This window comes from Indicator indicator, assembly GCF_027791375.1.
Source record: "Indicator indicator isolate 239-I01 chromosome W unlocalized genomic scaffold, UM_Iind_1.1 iindW_random_scaffold_120, whole genome shotgun sequence".
NCBI lineage: Eukaryota > Metazoa > Chordata > Aves > Piciformes > Indicatoridae > Indicator > Indicator indicator.
The window spans coordinates 53,968-80,755 of record NW_026539075.1 but is presented as its reverse complement, the minus strand read 5'-3'; the positions used below and the strand labels follow the sequence as shown (position 1 = coordinate 80,755).

Below are 26,788 nucleotides of genomic sequence, written 5' to 3'. Positions count from 1 at the left end.
CAAGTTAGGTGACACATACAAGGGTAGGGAGACTCTACAGAGGGACTTGGATAGATTGGATTGATGGACCAACATTAATGGGATGAACTTCAACAAGGTTGACACTGTCCCACACCACATCCTGGTCTCCAAACTGGTGACACATGGGTTTGATGGGTGGACTACGAGATGGATAAAGAACTGGCTTGATGGCCGCACCCAAAGAGTGGCTGTCAATGGCTCCATGTCCCAGTGGAGGCCAGTGACAAGCGGAGTCCCTCATGGCTCAGTCCTGGGACCAGTCTTGTTCAATATCTTTGTCGGTGACACGGACAGTGGCATTGAGTGCACCCTCAGCAAGTTTGCTGATGACACCAAGCTGTGTGATGCAGCAGACACGCTGGAGGGAAGGGATGCCACCCAGAGGGACCTTGACAGGCTGGAGAGTTGGGCACAAGCCAACCTCATGAGGTTCAACAAGACAAAGTGAAAGGTCCTGCATCTGGGTCGAGGAAATCCCAAGCACAAATACAGGCTGGGCAGTGAGTGGCTGGAAAGCAGCCCTGAGGAGAGGGACTTGGGGGTGCTGGTGGACGAGAAGCTCAACATGAGCTGTCAATGTGCACTTGCAGCCCAGAAAGCCAACCAGATCCTGGGCTGCATCAAGAGAAGTGTGGCTAGCAGGTCAAGGGAAGTGATTCTCCCCCTCTACTCAGCTCTGGTGAGACCCCACCTGGAGTACTATGTCCAATTCTGGAGCCCCTATTACAAGACGGATATGGACATGCTGGAATGTGTCCAGAGAAGGGCCACTAGGATGATCAGAGGGCTGGAGCACCTCTCCTATGAGGACAGACTGAAAGAGTTAGGGCTGTTCAGTCTGGAGAAGAGAAGGCTCCGAGGTGACCTTATTGTGGCCTTTCAATATCTGAAGGGGACCTATAAGAAAGCTGGCGAGGAACTTTTTAGGATATCAGGTAGTGACAGGACTAGGGGGAATGGAATAAAGCTGGAAGTAGGGAGATTCAGGCTGGAAGTGAGGAAGAAGTTCTTCCCCATGAGAGTGGTGAGAGCCTGGAATGGGTTGTCCAGGGAGGTGGTTGGGGCCCCATCCCTGGAGGTGTTTAAGGCCAGGCTGGATGAGGCTCTGGCCAGCCTGATCTAGTGTGAAGTGTCCCTGCCCATGGCAGGGGGGTTGGAACTAGATGATCCTTGTGGTCCCTTCCAACCCTGACTGATTCTATGATTCTATGATTCTAAGGTCAAATGCCAGGTACTGCACTTGGGTCACAACAGCCCCAAGCAATGCTACAGGCTTGGGGAAGTGTAGCTGGAAAGATGTCTAGCAGAAAGAAACCTGGAGATTCTAATCAAGAAGCAACACACCAAGCAGTGTGCCCAGGTGGCCAAGAAACCAATGGCATCCTAGCTTGTATTAGAAATCCTGTGTCCAGCAGAAGTAGGGAGGTGATTGTCCCCCTGTACTCTGCACTGGTGAGATCACACCTCCAGTATTGTGTCCGGTTTTGGGCACCTCAATACAAGAGAGATATCGAGGTGCTTGAGCAAGTGCAGAGAAGGCCAATGAAGCTGGTGAAGTGCCTGGAAAATAAATCTTATGAAGAGTGACTGGAGGAGCTAGGGATGTTTAGTTTGAAGACGAGGCAGCTAAGGGAAGACCTCACCGCTCTCTACAACTAACTGAAAGGATGTTGTAGAGCGGTTGGTGCTGGTCTCATCTCATGGGTAATTAGTGATAGAACAAGAGGGAATGGTCTCAAACTGCAACACAGTAGATTTAGACTGGACATTAGGAAAAGTTTTTTCACAGGAAGAGTAGTCAGACATTGGAATAGGCTGCTCAGTGAGGTGGTTGAGTTACCATCCCTGGATGTGTTTAAAGGTCCTTTTTAGATGTGGTGCTCAGGGATATGGTTTAGGGGTGTAGATTAGGGTCAATGGTTGGACTTGATGATCCCAAGGGTCTTTTCCAACACTGATGATTCTATGATTCAGCATCTCCAAACAGGATACTGGAAGAGCAGATGAGACCGCAGAGTAACCCCATGCAAACCATAGACTGTGTAACCCATTCCATCTTTCTACTACAAGAAATAAAATCAAACCATAACCTCATGTAAGGGGTTAAGTCCAACAAGAGCTGCAGAATTAGAGTCAGACTCTTAAAAGACTTTCAGGTCTGGCCTACTGGTTATGGCTCTACTGGTCCATAACCTTCTTTTGTTTCCCTTACCCATGGCAAAGAAGAAGAACAAGTGGGTTTCTCTGAGCTGACTAATTGAGAACCTGATAACCTTCCATGATGATATGATTGGCTTGGTAGATGAGGTGAGAGCAGTCGATATTGTCTACCTAGAATTTACTAAGACTTTTGACACTGTTTCCCATAAGATCTTCATAGGGAAGCTGATGAAGTATGCACTGGATGAGCAGTGAGGAGGACGGAAAACCAACTGAATGTCTGGGATCAGAGGGTGCTGGTCAGTGGCACCAAGTCTAGTTGGAGGCCAGTAACTGGTGGGGAACCCCAGGGGTGAATACTGGGTCCAATCCTTTTTAATATCTTCTTTAATGATCTGGAAAAGTGAACATAGTGTACTATTATCAAGTTTGCTGATGACACATAACTGAGAGGAGTGGATGCCATCCAGAGGGACCTTGACAGACTGGAGAAACAGGCTGACAGAAACCTCATCAAGTTCAGCAAGGGGAAGTACCAAGTCCTGCACCTGAGGAGGAACAAGCCCAGACACCATGGGGGTCAATTGGTTGGAATGCAGCTCTGCAGAGAAGGCCCTGGGGGTCCTGATGGACACCAAGTTGAAAATGTGCCAGCAGTGTGCTCTTGTGGTAAAGACTTTGAATGGTATCCTGAGCTGCATTAGGAGGAATGTTCCAAGATGGTTAAGCGAGGTAATCCTTCCCCTCTACTTAACACTGGTGATGCTACACCTGGAGTCCTGTGCCATCTAGGGGACCTGACGCACTTGTAACTTGAAAGGACAAGAATATTTTCTATTCAGTTGTCAGTTCTGTATAGTACTATCAAACTGAACTTATGCTGACTCATAAATAAGTATGGTCTGATCCTGTACATCTTTTCCTATCAGACAGAAAAAAATATAACTTTTTCCTTTTATCATTCTCTAATTTTGAAAATGAGAGATTTAATCATTTTTGTAGCTTTTGAATCTGCTTTTCATTCCCTGGTATGACAAAAGAGATGTTATTGTATGAATTTGATTGTTTTTCTTTGTTACCAAAGTCTCCACTCAGTTACCTTAGAATACCAAACTTTTCACCTCAGGAGAGATTTCTGAAAGTACAAGTACCTTAGTGTCATGGTAGGGCTATGACATGGCCCGGTACAAACCCAGACAGGCCTTAAGATGTCTAGACAAGGTCCCTTTCTCTCCCCTCCTTCCTGCAGAAAACCAGGGCAACACGGGAAAAAGAACAAAGGGGACAGGACTCCTGCCTGGTAAACAGGTTGTTTGTCTGGGGTGAAAGCACGTAAGCTGACCACTGTTCCCCCAGAAACAAGATCCTTGTTTCTGCCTTTTATGGTTATAGCCTGGCAGAACGCCTTTCCATTGGGCAGCTACACGTTAGCTTCAGTGCCCCATTAGGCCAATTGATCTCTGGCAATTTGTATATATACAAGTGACATGGTAGTCACCCTTGCCTTGCTCAAACCTTGCTTCAAGCCTACTTGGACCTGTCTCGTAAAAGCTGCCTCGAGTTGCCCTGCCCTGCCTCAAGTGCCTGGTCCAGAGCCTGGGATAAAGCCACAAGCTATACACAGCAAGCCGGAGAAGCCACAAGCCTAGAAGCCGAATCTGCCTAGCCTGCTTCCCTTTGCCACCAGAATCATGCCGTGCCTCAGTTTACCCAGAAACCAAGCAAGTCCCCGTCGCGAAGAGCATCGTTAACTGCCCACTGTCCACTGAAGCCAGATCAGCCTGGGACCACGTGGTTGTGATGGTTTGAAACTGTCTTTTTAATTTTTTTCCTTGCAAAGTTCAAACAGAGAAAGTGAAAGAGTGTAAATAAGTCACTATTGGGTATAAGAAAGCAAAATAATGATTGTTCTAAACACTTCCATTGGATAGATAGAAATGTTTAAGAACTATTACTCAAAACAAAGTGGTGCACTCTGCACATTCTGCATTCTGCAGTGAGGGCAGTTGCTGGGCTGTTTGGCTGCTGTTTCTTCTCTTCTGGCGGAAGATAACACACTGACCTTGGCGAGCTAAGTTAACAACTTCTCTGCTTTAGCTAACTCTGCTTTCTGCCAGGGGGGTCTGGGGGGGAAGCTCCTGGGAGAGAGGCCCTTTGGGAAGGGTCCCCTTTGGGGGGAAGCAAAGAGAGATTGGTTGTGTTTTTCAGTTGATTGTATATATTTGTAAATGTTGTAAATTTTGTATATTTGTACATATTCATTGCATTTCATTGTAGATTGTAGATTCTGCTTGTAAATACAGCTTTCATTTGCTTCCAGACTGAGCTAGCCTGGTTATTGTTGGTGTGGGGGGAATTTCAGCTCACACTGCCGGCAATCTGCTGTGCCGGCGCCGTACGAAAGCATCCCAAAGCTAACACAGCAGCAGCAGCATCCCCCATGTGGGTAAAACCAGCTGTAAGTAATTCACTGCCCTTTGGGTTTAAAGGTTCTCACCGAGTCTCCCTCTGATGTAATTGAGTGCTATCTGCTCTCGGGGACTTTCTCTTTCCAAGTTATTGCCTCCTAATTTGCATAGAATTGTTTGTATTTTGCCCTAAGACTGCATATTCCCATTGTAAATATATATTCCAACCATACAACAATCCTACTTAACGAGTTTAGGCAATTTTCATTAATAAAGGGTTACTATATTTATTAATACTTGTTTGTCATATTGTTTATTATTGTTGTGAGGGTAATTAATAATATCCCCTTCGAGACACTTAGAAATAGCTGTGTGTTCCACATAATGCTTTCTGGAACTTCACATGGGTAGTATAAGGTACAAAAAAGAAATGGTATAATGAAAGGGTGAGAGGAGTGGTACTGGTCTGACAGCCACAGAGAACTTATGACACTTCTGTTCAGATATCCAGCCTTATACAAAAGAACAACAAAAACCAAACAAAAAATCAAAAGAGTATGTGAGACACTGTAAAAATGAGAATTGTGTTTTTTCTGTAATTTCATCTTTATACTTCAGTTCATACCCTCACCTTGACTTATGAACAAGGACAGAATAAGGTACATTGTTAATATGATATTACTCATCTATAATCAATAATTTCAGGTGAAAGATACTACCATCCATAAAATGAAATCCTAGAAATCTAGAGACTTCAAATTACTAAAATTTTGGAGCATTAAAAATTGCTATTTTAAATATTTTTTCTTTTAATATATTTTTTTGAAATGTGATCAGAAAGTAATTTAAAAACAAACTAACTGTTTACAATTTGTAAAGAAGAATGAGTGATTATCATTGTAAGATAAATCTCTAAGAAAAATATGGGCAAGGCTAAAACAGTTTGTCATTACCACAGTGTAAATGAAGCATGAGCTCTGGTGGCAATATACTTACCATCATACTCTGGGAAATAATCAACTAAATGAGAGTACATAATCTTCTCCTCTAAGAGATCTTTTTTATTTAAGAACAGAATGACTGAAGAATTCTGGAACCATGGATATGTGATAATTGTCCTAAAGAGTGCTTTGCTTTCTTCCATTCGATTCTGAAATAAAAAAAGACAAATTTATTTTTAAATCTACCATGCAACTTCAGTTGTTTTTTTTTTTTCCTGATAAACAGATCCCTTTCATTCCACCTTCTACTGGAATGTAAGATTTAACTGATTCATTTGCAATTCATATCTAAGTGGTAAATTAAATATGCGGGCGGTTTCCTTTTGCAAACTCAATGACACAAGAATATTTTTTAAGACACAGGTCACAGACGTGATAGCTGTAACAGGCACTGTTGTAAATACTGACTATGCAGTTATGATCAGCCAACAAATTCATGGGTACTGAAATATATGTGCTTCAAGGAAGAGACAAATGTATCCCAAGATGTAATAGCAAATGACTTTATTTCTTTTGTATGACTTTCCTGAACTTTACAATGCAAGTAATCCTTAATTTTTTTGTTTCTGTTTCAGGTATAACATCATGCCCAAGAGAAGAATCCATGAAGAATCTACCATACACAAGCATGAACCCTGAGTTACCTGGGAGACCCTGTTCTTTTCTTCTTCTCATCTATGAAGAGGCAAACTGTCTTCTTATTCCCTGGTTTGCTTTTTAAAAAATTTTAATCACTTACATCTGAGATAGCCCTAGCCATATAGAATTATTGTTACATCGTTGTAGACAATGTCCATTGCCTCATCATATATCGATTTCATTGCATGTATTGCACACAGAGACCCAGGTTAAAGGTACTCATTTGGTCTGTACTGGAAAACGATAATCCACGAGGAGCACAAACAAGCCTTACTAGACTGTAACCCCTTTTAACTTTGGAGGCAAGAGGTGATTGCCCAGCGCTCCAAGGGGCCATGGCCGATATTGTGTCAAAACGCCAACGGAGTGGAATGTGGCAATGCATCCAAAACCCCCCTCCCCCCTCATGGAGTCAGGATGGGGGTGAAGATCAGGGAGTGTGGGAAGAGGGGTAAGGTGGAAGGCACCTCCTGCCTTTCAAGGCCATGTCAGATGACACCTGGGCTCCTTCCCCCAAGTCACATGTCAGGGCAGAGCAATGCAGAATCTGATGCTGATCAGTTTCTTGCCCTTTTTTGGCATGTGGAATATATCTGTGGCATTTACGACACAGGACGTTTGGGCCATGAGCTGATATAAAATGGGTTTGCTAGAGAGCACTAGAGGCTCTTGGGATTTTCTCTCCCCACACGTGTGGACCACACTTTGCAATCCTGAAGGATTCCTTGAGAAACAGAGACGCTAGGAGGACTACCCACAACTGGAACCAGTGTTGTGAGTATATTGGGAACCTGCCTGAGTCTCTGGGGAATACCTTCTCTTGTTAGTAGGGGCAATATACTGCTCTTGGGTCCTATCGTTTTCCAAATACTGATCTTTAACCATTTCTACCCATTTCTGTGCTCTGGGAGATATTGTGCAACTGAGCAACGAACCTGTAAATAATATTTTTCTAAATTTGTATATAAGTTACATGGGTGGTGGGATTTCTAAATTAATAAAAATAATTTATATTTTTGTTAACTTCCCGCTGGCACTCCTTTACCTGTAACATCCAAGTCATCCTTGTAAACCTGAATATAAAATGTATCATTATGAGAAACTATTAGCTTCTGGCTTCTATTGAAAGACCCACATGAATAAAGCTTTTTTCTTTTTGTAGTTTTTGTTTGATAGAAATTGAGAATTTTAAAAAAAGCAAAGGCATAACAGAAGTAATAAAGAGATGAGATGTTATAGCTTAAACACTAATACTAATAGAAAGTAGGAAAGTAGGACTTCTTAGGAAAATATTACACCTTGAATTTCTGAGTTTAAGAACTGTTTTTGTTAAACTTTTAACTCATATACAATGGGGAGCAAGTGCATTAAATCTATTTTGGGGTAGCTGATAAATATCCAGCTTAAGCCTCGAGAATAAATATTAGGACAATTAATTTCTTACTCATTAATTCCTTATTATTATTATTGAGCAACCTGGTCTAGCTGACTTTACTTGAACAGAGAGGTCAAGAGACCCCTTCCAACTTCAGGCATTGTGGATTCAGTACTTAAGTCTAATTCTAACTATAAATATGTATGTACTTCTGCAAAACTACTCTGTTGTTTATCATTAGGCATAAGTCAAGAGAGAAATTGTGTTGCAAGCTGCTCTGTTAGGAGCTGAGTAGGAAAATATCATCATATGCTTTTCTGTTGCTGAGTAGCTCTTCCCAAGAGGGAATCTCCTACATTCATTTGCACTAAGATAGTGGGACACTTACATTTGGAGAATTTTCCTTTCATTTAACCAGAAATTACTAATTATAAAATTCAGAACTGTAATTTACATTTTATTTCAAGAATCAGACTTATTATACAATACTCTAATACACATGCAGAGTTTGACTATGTGGGTGGCTTTAGAGTAGGGTCTATAAGTGGTAAAATCCTGCAATTAGATGAGAGCAGTTGCTTTTATAACCTAAGAGAACACAGAGAGCGTGACTGTGTGTATAACAGCAGAGATTCTGCTACATTGCTAAGACCATTATGCACTGTAGAACAAGTATCAGTCACATATTTCATCTATTTAAATATCAAAAGCTGCAAGTGCTCACACTGTCACACACCTCCCACTGAAACACTGATGAAATGGCAGCAGAGAATTATCCCAGAAGTATTAGCTGAAAGGAACCTCTGGAATCCATCTAGTCCAGCCTTTCATTTAAGTAGCATTAAAGTAGCATTATTATAGGCAAGTCCTCCAAGGATGGAGATTTCACCAGCTCTCTGAGTTCCCTTTTCCAGTGCTAAACTAATATCCAAGGGAAAACTGTTTCCTACAAACACATTAAACTAGCTGTTTGTATAGCTGAAGAAATATGAACTAGTTCTGAAATCAGGGATGGGCTAGCAAGGAATATAGAGCAAGGCCTGCATTGGGAATCTGACTTTATATCAGATGCAACATGAAGGAAGCCTTGCCAAATCAAGCAAGACAATATGGCTCTTTGAAGAGAGGGCAGGAGAAGTACGGAGCAGGTATTATTTAGGATTGCTCAATCATTAGCTCTGATTTTGAGTCAGCTCTAACTCACAAAATTGGTTCCAGCAAAAACCTATTTCAGTTGTAATGGAAAAGGCTGCAAACAGAAACTGGAGAATAGCTAATATACAGAAATGCACAGTGGGAGGTGGTTTAAGGTTTCCCAGTTGCTGACAGCCTTTCACAACAGTCATGTCAACCTTCACAGCAACCTCCTTTTGACAGCAGCAACAGCTTGTTATGGTTTCCCTAGCTTCTAGGCACCTGGCATAAGGAATATGAGCAGTAGAAACACTGTTTTTACCACCTCCCAAGATCTGTCTTGCTCTGGAAAAATCTGCAATTACTTCAGTTAATTACTTTTGCAATTACAGAAATAATAAAATTGACTCTAACAAGTCAAATTCTGAGAAATAACAGAAAAGGACTAAAAAAAGCATTTAAAAGCTATATCAACTGGTATCCAGTGAAGGGAAAAGCAGTATTTCTCAGCTAACAAAAATAATCTCCAAAAGACCGGGGAGGTTGGCTGACACCCCATCAGGCTGTGCAGTCATCCAACGTGACCTGGACAGGCTGGAGAGCTGGGTGCAGGCAAACCTCATGAAGTTTAATAAGGACAAGTGCAGGGTCCTACATCTGGGGAGAAATAACAGCAGGCACAGTACAGGTTAGGGGCTGCCCTGCTGGAAAGCAGCTCCATGGAGAAAGACCTTCTATGATCAGGTCACCAGCCTGGTGGACGTAGGAAAGACTGTTGATGTAGTCTACCTGGACTTCAGCAAGGCCTTTGACACTGTCCCACACAGCAAACTCCTGGCCAAGCTGGCAGCCTGTGGCTTGGACAGCAGCACCCTGTGCTGGGTTAGGAACTGGCTGGAGGGCCGAGCACAGAGAGTGGTGGTGAATGGTGCCACATCCAGTTGGCAGCCTGTCACTAGTGGTGTCCCCCAGGGATCAGTGCTGGGCCCCATCCTGTTTAATATCTTTATTGATGATCTGGATGAGGGGATTGAGCCCATCATCATTAAATTTGCAGATGACACCAAGCTGGGAGCAGGTGTTGATCTGTTAGAAGGTAGAAGGGCTCTGCAGAGGGACCTTGACCATCTAGACAGATGGGCAGAGTCCAACATGATGGTATTCAACAAATCCAAGTGCCAGGTGCTGCACTTTGGCCACAACAACCCCATGCAGAGCTACAGGCTGGGGTTGTTAGATTCCCATTAGATTGTCCCATTATGTTCCTGGTGGCTCACCTTAATAGGTGTCGAAGTACAGGTCCGGGCCAGGCAGATTCCTATGATGCAGGCTGGGGGGCTTTTCCTGCAGGGCCACACACCTCGGGGGCAGGCCACGGCGCAGTTCTCTCGGCTCAGGCAGCCCCCGGGTCCCTTGCCCGTGGCAGCGGCAGTGGGTTGGTGCTGCTCTGCCCTTGGCTGGACTCTGGCCGCCGGAGGCTGGCTGCGAGGCCGTGCCAGGGCCAGGCCGGGCAGCCTGGGTTGTGGTGCTGCTGCTTGTCCAGCGACCTGCGTCTGTGTGTCCGTCTTGTCTTGTCTGCGGGGCTGTGATGGGGTGAGTGCCTCCTGCTCCTAATCCCTTTCGCACTTCAGCCGTACCTGCCTCCTGCTTCTCTGTGATACTAAACATGAGATCAGGGTCCTTCAAATGTCGTTTTTCTTTTACCCATTGACAGAGCTCTTTGAACCTCTTCATGCTCATGCCAGCACCTTGCTTAGCAAGCAATATCGTGAATGCCGCCTTCCAACTGATACTCAGTAAGGCGGTCTTATCTTTGCGGGTCCAACAACTGGCGTGCTCAGTTGATTTCCAGCTCTCCCTCTAGGATGCCACCCGCTCCAATCTCCTGTCCCCCGTCCGCACCTTTTTCCAACGTGAGGTTCCTGGGTCCCAATACAGGAGGTGAGAAGTGACCTCACACCCAGCTACTGCCGCTTTGGCCTCGCAGTGCCACTCCTGTTGAGGGTCAGAAACAGTTACATAGTAACTCGTCTCTCTGCCACAGCTTCTCGGCATAGCCTGTCTTCTCGCTGCGATGCAACAAGATCCTTAATAAAGACGTCCTGATCATGTCCCTGTTTGGGCGCCAAATTTAGGAGATTGTCCAGAGTCAGGACACGGACTCAATATGAGTTAAAATCCTGCTCAGCCAGAGTCAAGACATAGACCCAATATGAGTTCAGAATCTTGCTCATTTATTATTATAAGACACAGGCTTTTATAGTATTATGCGCTGTCCATGTGAATAACATTAGCCTGCAATTGGCTAAAATTGTTCACGCGCCCGTTACTGTACGCTGATTGGAATATGGTATCAGCAATGTTTTTCTGCCTTGCAGCTTTAACACCTGGCTTCATCTCCTGTTTACTGATTTGCCAAGCTTTCTCTTATCAGCCTCTCAAGGACATGTCAGCCTGTTTATAGTTAGCTATCTTGGATTGTGCATCTCATGGCCATTTATCTTCTAACCATTTCTCTACAGATTGGATACTAGGAAAAATTTCTTTACTGAAAGAGTGGTCAGGCCTTGGAACAGGCTGCCTAAGGAGGTGATGGAGTCACCATGCCTGGAAGTGTTACAAAAAATGTAGAGATTGCACTTTGGAACATGTTTTAGTGGCCATGGTGGTGTTCAGTTTATGGTTGGACTTGGTGATCTTAGAGGTCTTTTCTGACCTTAATGATTCCATGATTTTATGATATCAGAGGCACTAGAAACTGATTGTCTCAGCTTTGGCTTGTAGTGGGTCCATTCAGGAGCCAACTGGAACCAGTTGTGTTTTTTTTCACAGGTTAGCCTCTGACCTCTTCCCACACAGGCAGCCTTCCCCTGTCCACTAACAAAACCTTGCAACATACACCCAGTACACTGTTTATGCTGGTAAGAGAGATGGTCATCTGAGTGAGAGAGGATTCAGTAAAAGATAATTGCAGATGAAGAGGAGGTACTGACACAAGAGAGCTTCAGTCCCCTTGTCCCCAATGATCACAAAGCAGGTACTAACATTTCTGAATTTACTTAGCATTACAGTGATGTGCTCCATTATTTGACCTGACAAAAGTTTGTGCATTTGAGTATTTTTTTTTCTGGTGGAAAGTCTATATTAATTAGGAATATCTCCATTCTCCCAGTAAGACTAACAGCAATTATTTAAGTAGCAGAACTGTCTGGCTGCACACAAAGAATCTGTAGTATATTCCTTGGCTGGAAATATAATAGGGCTGTTACATGTAAGGTTGGGAAATAAGAGGAAATTAGGTAAGTGCCAAGTCCTCCACTATGTAAAGAAGTAAATGCAGTTTCAGAACTGGAAGCACTTTCATTCTTTGCCATCAGTAATATAATCATGCAGGTATAACTAACAGACAGAGAATTGTAATGGTTGTATAAACCATTGTATTGTGACGAATAACTCGCAGTAAGAGACTGCTTCAAAGACATGCAGAATTCAGGCATGAAGCCTCTATGCTCTTCGCTTGCTTTAAACTTTCTGCAGACCAGCCTCATGAAAAGAACTGCTTCTAGAAGACTGGAAAGACATCTCTGTATTTTTAAATCACCTCAAAGAAGAATCCTAACCTCTCCAACTTAAAATTGCAACATTCAAAATATATTGTAATTTTATGTGTCCATAAAAATGACAGAGAGATCAAATAGTTGAAATCCACTGAAATAAATTTGTTCAACAACCATCAAATCACAAAAATATTGTTAAAAAAATGTGATCCAAGCAATGGTCAAAGAACATGGTCCAAACATTGCTACCAGGATAACAGGATCACAGGATGTTAGGGGTTGGAAGGGACCTCTGGAGATCTTCAAGTCCAACCTCCTGCCAGAGGAGAACCACATAGTCTAGTTCAGGTCACACAGGAACACATCCAGATGGATTTTGAAAGTCTCCAGAGAAGGAGATTCCACAACCTCTCTGGGGAGCCTGTTCCAGGGCTCTGTGAACTTTACAGTAAAGAAGTTCCTCCTCATGTTGAGGTGGAGCTTCCTGTGCTGTAGTTTACATCCATTGTCCCTTGCCCTGTCACAGGGCACAAGTGAGAAGATGCTGTCCCTTCCTTCCTGACACCCAGCCCTCATATATTTATATATATTTATTGAATCCCCTCTCAGTCTTCTCTTCTCCAGACTAAAAAGCCCCATGTCTCTCATCCTTTCCTCAGAAGGCATGTGCTCCAGTCCCTTAATCATCCTTGTAGCCCTCTGTTGGATTCTCTCAAGTAGATCCCAGTCCCTCTTGAACTGGGGAGCCAAAACTGGACACGATATTCCAGGTGAGGTCTCACTAGGGCAGAGTAGAGGGGGAGGAGAACCTCCCTCGATCTGCTGGACACACTCTTCTTAATGCACCCCAAGATCCCATTGGCCTTCTTGGCCACAAGGGCACATTGCTGGCTCATGGATAACTTCTTGTCCACCAGGACTCCCAGGTCCTTCTCCACAGGGCTGCTCTGCAGCAGATCACCTCCCAACCTGTGCTGGTGCAATTTATTTTTCCTTCCCAGATGCAGGACTCTGCACTTATCCTTGTTGAACCTCATTAGGTTCCTCTGTGCCCAGCTCTCCAGTCTGTCCAAGTCTTGATGAATGGCCACACAGCCTTCATGTATATTAGCTAAGCCTCTGTGAGGAAGGCACCATATGCCCTGAATTATGCTCCCAAATACTGTAAAACTTGTCCCAACATGTTTGGGCAAGTTCCCCCATTCCACCCTTCTTTCCGGATTGGGGGACAAAGGCCCAGGCACCAGACAGAAGGCAAAACAACCACAACCTTCTGTCTAAGGGGTAAACAACTACATGCACCCATCTCATGGGATGCTCATGCTTCTTCCAAGTAAGGGCATAATTCTAGTTTCATGCTTTCTATAGGCTAAAGCAGATTGTCAATAAGAGTGCCCATTGGTCAAATCCAGCCTCAAGAAACTTTTAAGTATTACCCCAACTTGTAATCAAGTCGTTCTCACTTTGCCCGAGCTTGTAAGCTCATGGTGTTTAAGCCTTTGGTGCGAAGCTCCATAGCCATTGCCTGTAAGTCTTCTCACTCCCACATGCATGCATACTAGCAGCCTCTGCAGTACGGAGAAGCCAGTGCCCCGGGAAGGCTGCTGTGCCTCAGTTGCCCGAAGAATCTGCAAAAGAGATCCCTTCACTGGAAGCTACAGAAGGCTACAGCATCGAAAGCCCATTCCCAGCAGATCGGAAGAGTCCGCCATGTCTTAAAGAGTATTGGACCCCTGAGGGTAAGCTTTAGCCCAGAGGGGAAGGGACTAGCCCAAGCCCGGCAGTCCAGGTCTCTGCTACAGCTATAAGCAGCAGACCGAGAGCCACGACTTTGTGTGTACTGGCTCGTACAAGCAGGATTCACGCTCAGATGCACCCTGCATGACCCCGCCCTTTGCGGGAGATAAAAGGAGTCTCCTGCTTCACCGCCCCACAACCCTGTAGCACCAGAGTAATTCAAAGTCAGGACCACCTTGAAAGAGAGTGTCCTGTCTTCTCCTTTGAGTCAAGCAAAGGACTGCCTTGTAACCTTAAACAGGAAGCAGTCGCCAAGAAGAATCAGCACCACCAGCTCACTTTGAGCCAGCCAAGGGGAACCGCTGCTCTGCATAGCCACGCCCCTTCCCCAGGGCTGCTTCCACTGGCCCCAAAGCCTGTCACTGCCAGGATCGGAGACATGCGACCCCGCCTACTGGGAACTGCCACTCCCCCCCACCATGCGGGCCAACCCTGGGAGGGCTGACTATGTCCAGGAAGTCGCGCCAAGGGAACCCACCAACTGGCGAAAGTCTCGCCCCTCCTGCAGAAGCAGAAGGAGAAGGAAAGTCACCGACTCCATCTGGAGGGAAGCCCCCCTGTGGCCCGCTAGTGACTCAGCCGCAGCCTCAGCCCCGGGAGACTCCCCCCGCCCAGTACAGACCAGCCCTGGGCCAACCCCGGGCAGACAGCAAGCAGGTAGCAGCCAGCTAGCGTAACCTAGTAGCTTACTTTGCTACAAGCACAAGACACAGTGTATCTTTTCAGTTTCACATGTGCAACACTTGCTAACTTTCAGTTCAAAGCACCCACGCCTAGCCACATGACATTCTAGCTTGAATTGCCTCTGTCGTGGAGAGGGGGAATAGGGATGGAGGATGGTGATTATTAATTATGAATTATGAAAATATGAGTTATGAAATTATTGTTTACTATTATTATTAATATTCAATTAATTACTTTATATATATTGATTTGGATGCACAGTTGTAATAATATAGACCATAACTGATTTAGTATTTACAATCATACCCGATTATAATATTTACAGTCAATTTCTAATTAAGGGAACGAAAGGGTGCAGTTCCGCCTCTTGTCCACTAGATGGAGACTCGACAAGGTGCTTGCGGCTGCTAGCTAGGTATAGAGATATTTATAATGTGGTCACGAGGCAGGTTAAGCTGGAAATATCACACGGCTATGCGCGGGTGCTTTGAATAGAATGTTACTAAATGTTACACACATGAAAGATACATGCAGCTGTTTTGAACTTTGCAAGGAAAAAAATAAAAAGACAGTTTCAAACCATCCCAGCAGCGAAACAAATTGCTGGATCAAGCGGGCTCGCTGGGTATCTGCTTCTGCCCGAGATTGGCCCCGTTCGGGCGGCGCTTTCTTTCTCCCTCCCGGCTCTGGGGGGGGAGGCATGGTTGGCTTTCTCTTCCCGCGGTCTGTGGGAAGGGGCAGTTCGCTTCTTTGTTCTCCCGCAGTCTGCGGGGAGGGGCTGGCTCCCTGACCGGAGGACAGATCAGGAGGGCCCGGTCTTTTCGGTGCTCGGCCCTACGATCGAGGGCGGTTTTCCCGTAGGCAGGTCTCTGGTGGGGGGTGCGGTGATGCGATGCTTCCCCTCCTCGGCTCGGCTCGAGGTGAGCTGATTGCCGCTTCTCTGGGCAACTGCTTCCATTTAAATTATAATGGTACAGTCATTGCCTTGACTTCAATGGAGAGGCTAATCTTTTGCTCTCTTTTCCCTCGGGGAAAATCCCGGGTGTTTTGCCCTGATACGGGCTGAGGAGCGGCTACAGGGGGTGGCTCCCTTTCACTCTCCCGTGGTCGGCGGGGTCATGCAAGATGCATTTCTGCTTATTTGGCTGCTTATGGCTACTTAATTAGCTTGCAGCGTTTCTGGACTGCCAGGCTTGGGCTAGTCCTTCCCCCTTTGGGTTACAGCTTACCCTTTCTGGGGGCTTCCCTCAGTCCCTTTTGACTGAGTCTACGGCGCCTCTGGCGACGGGATCATCCTTTGCAGGTCCTCGATGCACACTCCGTGGGCTGGCTTCCATGTTTGCAGAGGCTTCCAAGTATGCTTGCATGTGGGACAGCTCAGCTTACTCAGTCGCGAGTTGCATGATGAGTGAAAGCAAAAGGAGAGAGCAACATGGCACCAAAATGGAGCAATACTTATAGACACTCAAGGCCGGACTTACCCAATGGGCACACTTGACAACAACCTGCTTCCACCTATAGAAAGGTGAAGCTAGAATTATGCCCGTAGATGGCAAGAGCATAGGCATGCCATTGAGATGGGTGCCTGTAGTTGTTTGCCCCTCAGGAGACAGGCTGGCACCTGAGCCTTTTGTCTTCCCCTCCTGAAAGGAGGGTGGAAGGGGGAACTTCCCAGAACATGTTGGGACAAGTTAGCTGGTATCTGGGGGCATAATTCTGGGCATGTGATGCCTTCACGACAGCCTCTGAAACACTTTAATCTTTCTCTGTATATAGTTAAAGCAGCCGCAGCGTCCTGTCGAGTCGCCATCTGGGGGACAAGAGGTGGAACTGCACCCTGCATTCCTCCAGTAGAAATTAATTCTGCAAATATTCTAATTGGGTCAGGATTATACATACTAAACCAGTTATGGGATGTATTTCACAACTGTGAACTAGAATCTGTATATAAAATAGCAATTAATTGGTTATTAATGAATTTTAATATTTAATAAAAATACTTTTAATAATTCAAATTTCATAATTCATAAATTAATAACTCCTCCATCACAGCCTCCCAGTTTGGTATCATCAGCAAACTTGCTGAGAAGACACTGTCCCCTCATCAGTGTCATTGATAATGATGTTTGCAGTAGTTTTAGACTATGCCTTTGTGCTGGTTTGGGGCCAGACAGATTGTCTCTTGCCTCGAAAGGGACAAAAGAATGAGACTCACACAAACGGATTGGAGAGTGATGGAAAGTTTAAATGGAAAAGCAATTGGTGAAGCTACAGAGAACTACAAACTACAAAGCATAGTGACAAAGAGTATCCCAAAGCGTACAGAACCCCTCACAGAATTCCCAAAGGCTTCCCAATCCTTCCCTTCTTCCCCCCTGAGGGTAAACCCAACTCCCCCGGGGCTCTTTCTTCCCCCTCCCGCTGCTAGGCAAGTCTCAGGCTGGCCAGGTCTGAGACTACCCCCCCCCCCCTCCATTCTCCTCCTGGCATTAGGCCTAGACAGGCCTAAGAGGCCTTGAGGATACTCCCCCGGCATTACCCGATAAGAGAGGACATCTCCCAGGGGAGCAGAGAGGGAAGAAAGAGGAAGAGAATGACTTTGTAGATGGCCTTATAGGGTGCAGGACTTATGGGTAGAAATACGTCGTTTCCTGTGTCCACCCCTGTGGGTGGGCACCCAGGACACCAGAGGTGTATCTCATGCGGCAGTGGCAGGGGGGACCCAGCCTAAACTGCCACAGCCTTTAAAATTTTTCACAGATGTTGAGCAGAAAATAGTAAAAATGTAAATAAATCACTATTGGGTGTAAAAAGGAAAATAATGATTATTCTAAGCAATTCCACTGGAGAGAGATCTCCCATAAGATTTTTTTCCCAAAACAATCTCTTTCATTGCTTCTTCTCTTGGGGAGACACTAACTGGCTTTACTCACCTTGGCTGCATCACTTTTTTTTTGGCTAAGGCTAATATCTCTCCTCTCTCTCTCTTGTCCCTTTTGTACAGGGGAGTAAGGGGGAGGCAGGGAGGAAGAAGCTGTTGCAGCTCCCCTGGTCTTTGACCGGGGGGGGTCCTTGTGTTGTTTGTTAATTGTGAACATTTGTAAATACTGTAAATACTGTATATTTTGTACATATTCATTGCATTTCATTGTAGATTGTGGTTTTGCTTGTAAATACAGCTTTCATTTGCTTCCACTGAGCTGGTGTGACAAAGTTAATTTGGGGGGGGGGGGGAATTTTCAACCCACCACAATGTTGAACAGGACCACACCTAGCACTGATCCTGGCGGGACTCCACTAATTACAGCTCTCCAACTGGACTTGGCACCATTGACCACCACTCTTTGGACTCTATTTTGTAACCACTTCCTAATCCAACTCACTGTCTGTTCTTCTATCCCACACTTCCTGAATTTGCTCACAATGATGTTATGGGAGACTGGCAAAAGCCTTACTAAGGTCAAGGTGGACTACAACCACTGGTCTCCCTGCATCTACCCATACAGTTACAGCATCACAGAAGGCTACCAGATTAGTCAAGCATGATTTCCCGTTGGTAAATCCATGCTGACTACTCCTGATAACCTTCTTCTCTTCCATATGCCTAGAGATGATCTCCAGAAGGAGCCACTCCATCATTTTTCCATGGATGGAGGTGAGGCTCACTGGCCTATAGTTTCCTGGAACCTCTTTCTTGCCCTTTTTGAAGACTGGAGTGACATTGGCTTTCCTCCACTCCACAGGCACCTCTCCTGTTTGCCACAATTTTGCAAAAATCATGGAGAATGGCAGAGCGACAACATCAGCCAGCTCTCTCAACACTCTTGGGTGCATCTCATCAGGTCCCAAGGACCTGTGAATATTCAGTTTATGTAACTGATCCCTAACCCAGTCTTCACTGACCAATGGAGAGGCTCCCCTCCTCCAAGCTTTCTCTCCTTCATCCACCTACTGGAGTTCACAGGGGCTGGTCTTAGGAGTAAAGACTGAAGCAAAGAACGTATTTAGCAGCTCTGTCTTCTCTGCATCCTCAGGTATCAGGGCTGCCACCTCACTCAGCAGTGGGCCCACACTTTCCCTATTCTTCCATTTACTACAGATATATTTGAAGAAGCCCTTCTTGTTCTCTCTTATTTTGTTTACCAGTTTTAGTTCTAAGAGGGCTTTGGCCTTCCTTGTTGCCTTCCTACATGCCCTGGCAATTTCTCTATAGTTCTCCCAAATGACATGAGCTCACAAGCCTTTTGTTATATTTTCCCCTCTCCCCTGTCCATCTAAGAAGGGGAGTGATAGAGTGGCTTTGGTGGGCGTCTGGCCCCCAGCCACAGCCAAACGACTATGGTGAACATGCATGAACAGGTATAATACACTCAGCAAATAATTTTGGCACAGAAGATTCATGTGTCATTTTCTCTAGCTTTCAAATAAACAATGAGTTCTGGAGATTTTATTTCCCATGGAAATGGTATTTTAATCCTATCTGGGAGTTCATATTATTCCTCTGCTCCCCCCACAAGGGGGAAAGGGTTTTAGGAAGGGAGTTGGCAGGGCTCATTTACAGGGCTTTAAACTAGATTTGAAGGGGGAAGGGGATGAAACCACAATCTCCAGACAGGAGACTGAGAGTGGTAAGCAAGAGTCAGGGGCGAAATCAGCAGCCCAACTGAAGCGCATGTACACTAATGCACACAGTATGGATAACAAACAAGAGGAGCTGGAAGCCTTGGTGCAGCAGGAAAGCTATGATGTAGTCACCATCACAGAAACGTGGTGGGATGACTCACATGACTGGAGCACTGTAATTCATGGCTACAGGCTCTCCAGGAGAGACAGGCTAGGGAAAAGGAGTGGAGGGATGGCCCTGTACATTAGCGAGGCTCTAGATGCCATGGAACTAGAGATTAAGGATGATCAAGTCGAGTGCCTGTGGGTGAGAATTAGAGGGAAGGCCAACAAGGCTGACATCCTGTTTGGAGTCTGCTATAGACCACCCAGCCTGGATGAAGAGGTTGATGAATTATTCTATAAGCAGCTGGAGACTGTCTCAAGATCACCAGCCCTTGTCCTTGTGGGTTACTTTAACCTGCCAGATATCTGCTGGAAACAACTCAGCAGAGAAGAGAGAGTCTAGAAGGTTCTTAGAGTGTATGGAGGATAGCTTCTTATCACAGCATGCTGTGTAAACCTACCAGGAGTGAGGCTTTCCTCGACCTACTCTTTACAAATAAAGAAGGGCTGGTGGGAGATGTGGTGGTTGGAGGCTGTCTGGGGTCCAGTGACCATGAAACAATAACGTTTTCAATATGCAGTCAAACTAAGAGGGGCATCAACAAAACCTCCACTATGGACTTCCGGAGGGCAGATAGCGACTTATTTAAGGAACAAACTCGGAAAGTACCTTGAGAAACAGCCCTTAAAAACAAAGGGGTCCAGGAAGGCTGGACCTACTTCAAGAAAGAAATCTTGAAGGTGCAGGACGAGGCTATCCCAATGTGCCAAAAGATGAGCCAATGGGGTAGATGACTGCCCTGGAGGGGCAATGAGCTTCTGAATGAATTAATGGGAAAAAAAGGGTGTATCACCTTTGGAAAAAAGGGAGGTAACCCAGGAAATGTTTAAGGATGTTGCTAGATCATGTAGGAAAGAAAATAGAGAGGAAAGAGCCCATTTAGAGCTTAGACTAGCCTGTGAAGGACAATAAAAAATGTTTTTATAAATATATTAATGGCAAAAGGAGGGGCAAGGACAACCTCCACTCTTTATTGGAAGTGGAGGGGAATATAGTAACAAAAGATGAGGAAAAGGCAGAGGTACTTAATGCCTTTTTTGCCTCAATTTTCAATAGTAGGATAGCAGATGGAGTCAGGGTGCAGTATAGTACCCCTTTAATCCAGGAAGAAGCAGTAAGAGCTGAGACACTTGGATCCCCAGAAGTCTATGGGACCAGATGGGATCCATCCTAGGGTAAAGAGGGAACTGGCAGATTAGCTCACCAAACCGCTCTCCATCATTTTCCACCAGTCCTGGATCACTGGTGAGGTCCCAGACGACTGGAAGCTGGCCAACATCCACAAGAAGGTCTGGAAGGAGGAGCCAGGGAATTACAGGCCTGTCAGCCTGATCATAGTGCCAGGAAAGATTATGGAACAGGTCACCTTGAGTGCAATCACACAGCACCTACAGGATGGTCAAGGGATCAGGCCCAGCCAGCATGGATTTAGGAGGGGCAGGTCCTGCCTGACCAACCCGATTCCTTCCATGATCAGGTGACCCACCTGGTGAATGCGGGGAAGGCTGTGGATGTAGTCTATCTGGACTTTAGCAAGGCCTTTGATGCCGTCCCCCATAGCAAACTCCTGGCAAAGCTGGCAGCCCACGGCTTGCACAGGTGCATTCTGCGCTGGGTTAAGAACTGGCTGGAGGGCTGGGCCCAGAGAGTGGTGGTGAATGGTGCCACATCCAGTTGGTGGCCAGTCACTAGTGGTGTCCCCCAGGAATCAGTGCTGGGGCTGATCCTGTTCAAAATCTTTATTGGTGATCTGGATGAGGGGATTGAGTCCATCATCAGGTAGTTTGCAGATGACACCAAGTTAGGAACAGGTGTTGATCTGTTAGAGGGTAGGAGGGCTCTGCAGAGGGACCTTGACAGGCTGGATAGATGGGCATGAATCATAGAATAGAATCATAGAATCATCGAATCAAGAAGGTTGGAAGAGACCTCAAAGATCATCGAGTCCAACCTGTCACCCTAAACCTCATGACTATCTAAACCATGTCATCAAGTGCCATGTCCAATCCCTTCTTGAACACCTCGAGGGATGGTGACCCCACCACCTCCCTGGGCAGCCCATTCCAATGGCCAACCACTCTCTCTGTGAAGAACTTTCTCCTCACCTCCAGCCTAAACCTGGCGGCGTGCCTGCGCGCGGCGGCGTGCCTGCGCCTAGAAGCGGATCAAGCCCTTGTGGTATGGTAACCGATGGTCCAAGTACAAGTATGGTGAAGCCTGGCAGACTGACTACATCACTCTACCTCGTTTTCGATCTGGTAAGCAGTATGTGCTGACTATGGTAGAGGCAAGCACTGGATGGCTGGAAACTTATCCAGTTCCTCATGCAACTGCACGTAACACCATTCTTGGTCTGGAGAGACAAATCCTGTGGAGACACGGAACTCCAGAGAGGATTGAGTCAGACATGATGGAACTCCAATATGAGCTGGAATCCAAGCAGGCCAAATGGTATGCTACCATAGACATTGCTAATGCTTTCTTCTCTATTCCCATAGCAGAGGAATGCAGGCCTCAGTTTGCTTTCACCTGGAGAGGCATTCAGTACACATTCAATCGTTTGCCCCAGGGGTGGATTCACAGTTCAACCATCTGCCATGCAGTGATCCATGATGCTTTGGAGAAAGGTGGAGCTCCAGAACACATTCAGTTCATCGATGACATCATCGTCTGGGGTGAGACTGCTGAAGAAGTCTTCAAGAAAGGTAACAAAATCATTGACATTCTTCTGCACGGTGAACTCTTCACGGGTCCGACGGACATCCTGGCCACCTGGAAACAACCTCACAACTTCTCAGTCACGGACCTTTCCCAAGGCAAGTGCTGATCGCTTCCAGGCACAGGCATGCCGCCGCGCCTCCTGAGCGATAAGCGCACCGAGGCATGGAGGCATCCGGCTACACAGCCCTCCCCCGGAGAGGGAGTGACTGCACTGCAGCCAGCCAAGAAGAGAGGCGGAGCCAGGTGCTAGGCACCATTTTCGGAACGCGTCCGAAAGTCAAGGGAGAGATAACAGCGAGAGCCGCCGTCACCTCTGCAGCCGCGGTACAGATCCAAACCGCCGCCACCCCTCGGGCCACACGAGCGGCTTTTCCAGCCAAAGCTACCGATGCTCCCTGGGCCCTCGGAAGCAGCCTTTGAACTGGAGCCACCGCTCGCCTTCTTGATTACGGGAGTCATCGCTCACCTCCCGCTGCGGCCAGCCCCCACCGCCGCGGGACAAGCCGACCCTGGTCTGCTTCCGACTGTCCCTCCCCCTTCCTCGGCTCCGCGCAACTCTGCTCGCCGCTGGCGCCGCAGGGAACAAAAGGGAAAGGGACAGGCACCGCATTCTTAAGATTTTCCCCCGAAGCAAATGGCTACAAAATCACCGCTGCCGCTTGGAAGGGCAGACGGGATTCTACGCCACCGCCATGAACCAGGGCGTCCCCTCGGAACCCATAAAACGCTCACACGATCGCGCCAGCACAAAGCCTTGAGCCCAGTGTGATGGTTTGAAACTGTCTTTTAATTTTTCCTTGCAAAGTTCAGAACAGAGAAAGTGAAAGAATGTAAATAAGTCACTACTGGGTGAACGAAAGCAAAATAATGATTGTTCTAAACACTTCCATTGGATAGATAGAAATGTTTAAGAACTATTACCCAAAACAAAGTAGGCACTCTGCACATTCTGCGTTCGGCAGTGGGGGCAGTTGCTGGGCTGTCTGGTTGCTGTTTCTTCTTCTCTTCTGGCTGAAGATAACACACACTGACCTTGGCAGCTAAGTTAACAACTTTCTGCTTAACTAACTCTGCTTCTCTGTCCAGGGGGGTCTGGGGGGGAAGCACCTGGGAGAGGGAGGCCCCTTTGGGAGGGTCCCCTTGGGGGGAAGCAAAGGGAGATCGGTTGTGCTTTTCTGTTGATTGTATATATTTGTGAATGTTGTGAATTTTGTATATTTGTACATATACATTGCATTTCATCATAGATTTTAGACTCTGCTTGAAAATACAGCCTTCATTTGCTTCCAGACTGGGCTAGTCTGGTTATTGTCGGTGGGGGGGGGAATTTCAGCTCACACCGACACACTTTTTATTTTTGGCGCTCCAACTCGGGACTCAATTGCTTGTATGATTTATTCCTGCTCAGATTAGGAAGCAAAATGAAGCTGTTTTGGATTTTGAGTAATTTTATTTCCTCTGTTATCAGTGTGATTGTTTACAGATGGGCTGATTCCTGCATGATAGACATGATTGTGAGATATGTGGCATATAAGTCGTTTCTTTGGGTTAAGAACAAGTTACTGAATGCTGTTGAATTCTGTTGTGGTCTTATTGGGCTTAGAAGATATGGTAACTCAACTATGAATCTGCTAGCAGACACATTTGAGTTTGTTACTCCTCTTACAACTACAGAGGGTCTTTGGAACCAGTGGTACCCTAGATATCTTGTGCTAGCCTTAATTTTGTTGTTTCTTGGAATAATCATATGGCTGCTGATAGCACTGTGTCAAGAAAGACATAAGGCTACTTGCTCTTCCGACCTGTGTAGATGTAAGAGGAAACATAGAAAAGCTCAGAGAGGTTCGGAATTGGTTTCTGATTCTGATTACGGTGACCAGGAAATCACAGTTCAGGTTTGTGAGAAAGCTGCTGATAGTTTTGACTCAGAGCCAGCAGCAGTAGCTGCGGGACCTTTGCCAGAATCTGAGATAGCAGACTCCGGTACACAGGCAGACATACTTGCACAGACAGACTCGGCGACACAGACAGACTCGATTACACAGGCAGAGAGGGGTACACGGGCAGACAGGGGTACACAAACAGACACAGTTGCACAGAGAGAAATGGATGCGCAGACAGACATAGTTACACAGAGAGAAATGGTTGTGCAGACATAGTTACACAGAGAGAAATGGTCGCGCAGACAGACATAGCTGTGCAGGCAGATGCCATTAACGAGGCTCAATCTCCTCATCCTCCCTCTGCTGCCCAGACGGACACATCAGTGGCTGCAGGATCTCAAAGCACGCCTCCTTCCAACCCTGCACAGACTCCCTCTGCTCCTGCTAACCCTGCACAAAATTCCTCTACTCCCTCCAACTCTGCTGTGAATGTGAAAGCCAATCCAGTAAATTTGGTGGCCACTGTAAGCAGAAAGCGTAAAGGAGCTACAGGAGGAGATGCAGATGCTGCAGGAGATGGTGCAGATGGAGATGAGGGTCCTTCTACTCAGGGTCCCTCTGTTAAGAAAGATCCTTCTGGTGAGGAAGAGAAGGTTAGCCTTAAAACTCTGGCAGACCTCTTGAGACCCCACATGGATGATGGAGATGTAGACCCTGCTGAATTAGCAACTGCAGGCAGTGCCTCTGAACTCAAGGAAATTCAACGGAGGATTAAAATAGGATTATGGGGACAGCGACCTCAGGATGATGATGATGATGATGAGGATGACATACAGTCAGCTAATGCACCCAGACAGGAAATTAGACATGTGAGGAAGGATTACATCAGAGGAGATAATGAGCCAGTCCTGTCTTGGCTAGCCAGGTGTTTTGATATGGGAGCCCCAGCATTGGTGGTAGGTGACAAGTCGGCCTCTCAGTTGGGGATGCTCTCAAAGGATACTGGCATAGACAGGCATCTAGGCAAGTGCATTGGTAAAGCTTCTCTGTGGGCACGCCTCCTACTGGCAGTCTCGCTGAGGTACCCCAGCAGAGATGATTTACCATGGAACCCTAAGCCTTGGACCACAATAGCTGAGGGAATCAAGCGTCTGAGAGAATTTGCTGTGAGAGAAATAATGTATGGAGATCATAAGACTCTGAATCCTGATGAAATTCCTGTTGGAACAGGCCTTGCCAAAAAGCTCATTAAGCTTGCTCCTCCTAATTATGCTACTATTCTGGCAAGCAGGATTGTGGCAAGAAATTATGGTGGAGTGCCTCCTACTGTTGGCCATTTCACTGACCAAATGAGGCAATTGGAGGATAGTCTTGCACGTACTTCTTTGGTTTCAGCCATTGAAACTTTGTCTGGAAAGATGAAGAATTGCATGAAAGAGCTGAAGGAGGAACTTAAAACCTCCATATCCAACTTGATGAAGGGGGATGATTCTGATTCCTCTTCCTCCAGATGGATACAAGTTTCAGCTGTTAGGAACAGACGTGCTCCAAGAAGGCCATTCCAGAACAGGTCAAACCAAAACAGACAGCAGAGGCAATCACGTGGCAGTATCTGGATAACTCTGCGTGATCAGTTTGGTGAGAACATGAACAGATGGGATGGTCAACCAACTTCTGATCTTTTCAAGAGGTTACGGGAGCTGCAGAGGGGCAGATCCCGAGGTAGCAATACCAGGAGGGTAGCTGTCGCTTCCTCAGTTTCCCAGAACAACTCTGATAGCTCCAACAGTGATCCTAATTCTGATGCTGGACGTTGTGCCAGCTGTACATGTGGAGGTAATCCCCACCATTAGGGGTGCCCTGCCTTCCGCCAGGGGGAGGTAAGGGATAATGGAGATAACAGAATCTATTGGGATGTGTACATCCAGTGGCCTGGCACTTCAAAATTTCAGAAGTACAGGGCCTTGGTTGACACAGGAGCTCAGTGCACCATAATACCATCAAATTATCAAGGGGGAGAATCTATAACTATTCAGGGAGTCACTGGTGGATCTCAAGAGTTGTTTAAGATAGAGGTTGACATAAGTTTAACTGGGAAGCAGTGGAAGAAACATACTATTGTAACAGGTCCTAATGCACCTTGTATTTTGGGAATTGACTTTCTGAGAGAAGGGCGTTTTAAAGACCCTAAGGGTTACAAATGGGCTTTTGGAATAGCAACTGTAGAAATTGATGGAGGAAAATTGAAGTTGTCCATTAGACCTGAGCTTTCAGATGAATCTGCAGTTGTGGGACAACATGAGATAGAGGATGTAAAGCTGCCGGTTGCTTCTCAAACTGTGCATCACAGACAATACAGAACCAACCGTGACTCTTTGGTGCCCATTCAAAACTTGATTCGTCAGTTGGAGAGTCAGAAGGTCATCAGCAAAACTCATTCACCTTTCAACAGTCCAATCTGGCCTGTGAGAAAGCAGAATGGAGAGTGGCGTCTGACAGTTGATTTCCGTGCCTTGAATGAAGTAACTCCACCCATGAGTGCAGCTGTACCAGACATGATGGAACTCCAATATGAGCTGGAATCCAAGCAGGCCAAATGGTATGCTACCATAGACATTG

General features: G+C 46.1%; 1 protein-coding gene across 1 annotated transcript in view; it reads right to left on the bottom strand.

Moving 5' to 3' along the window:
* Window positions 1-26,788, bottom strand: part of LOC128979912 (guanine nucleotide-binding protein G(q) subunit alpha-like) — an 89,412-nt gene that overhangs the window by 13,775 nt on the left and 48,849 nt on the right. Inside the window, exon 4 of the mRNA XM_054398307.1 lies at window positions 5,586-5,739. Within this exon, the coding sequence (XP_054254282.1) occupies window positions 5,586-5,739 (154 nt within the window). The remainder of the gene's footprint in view (window positions 1-5,585; window positions 5,740-26,788) is intronic.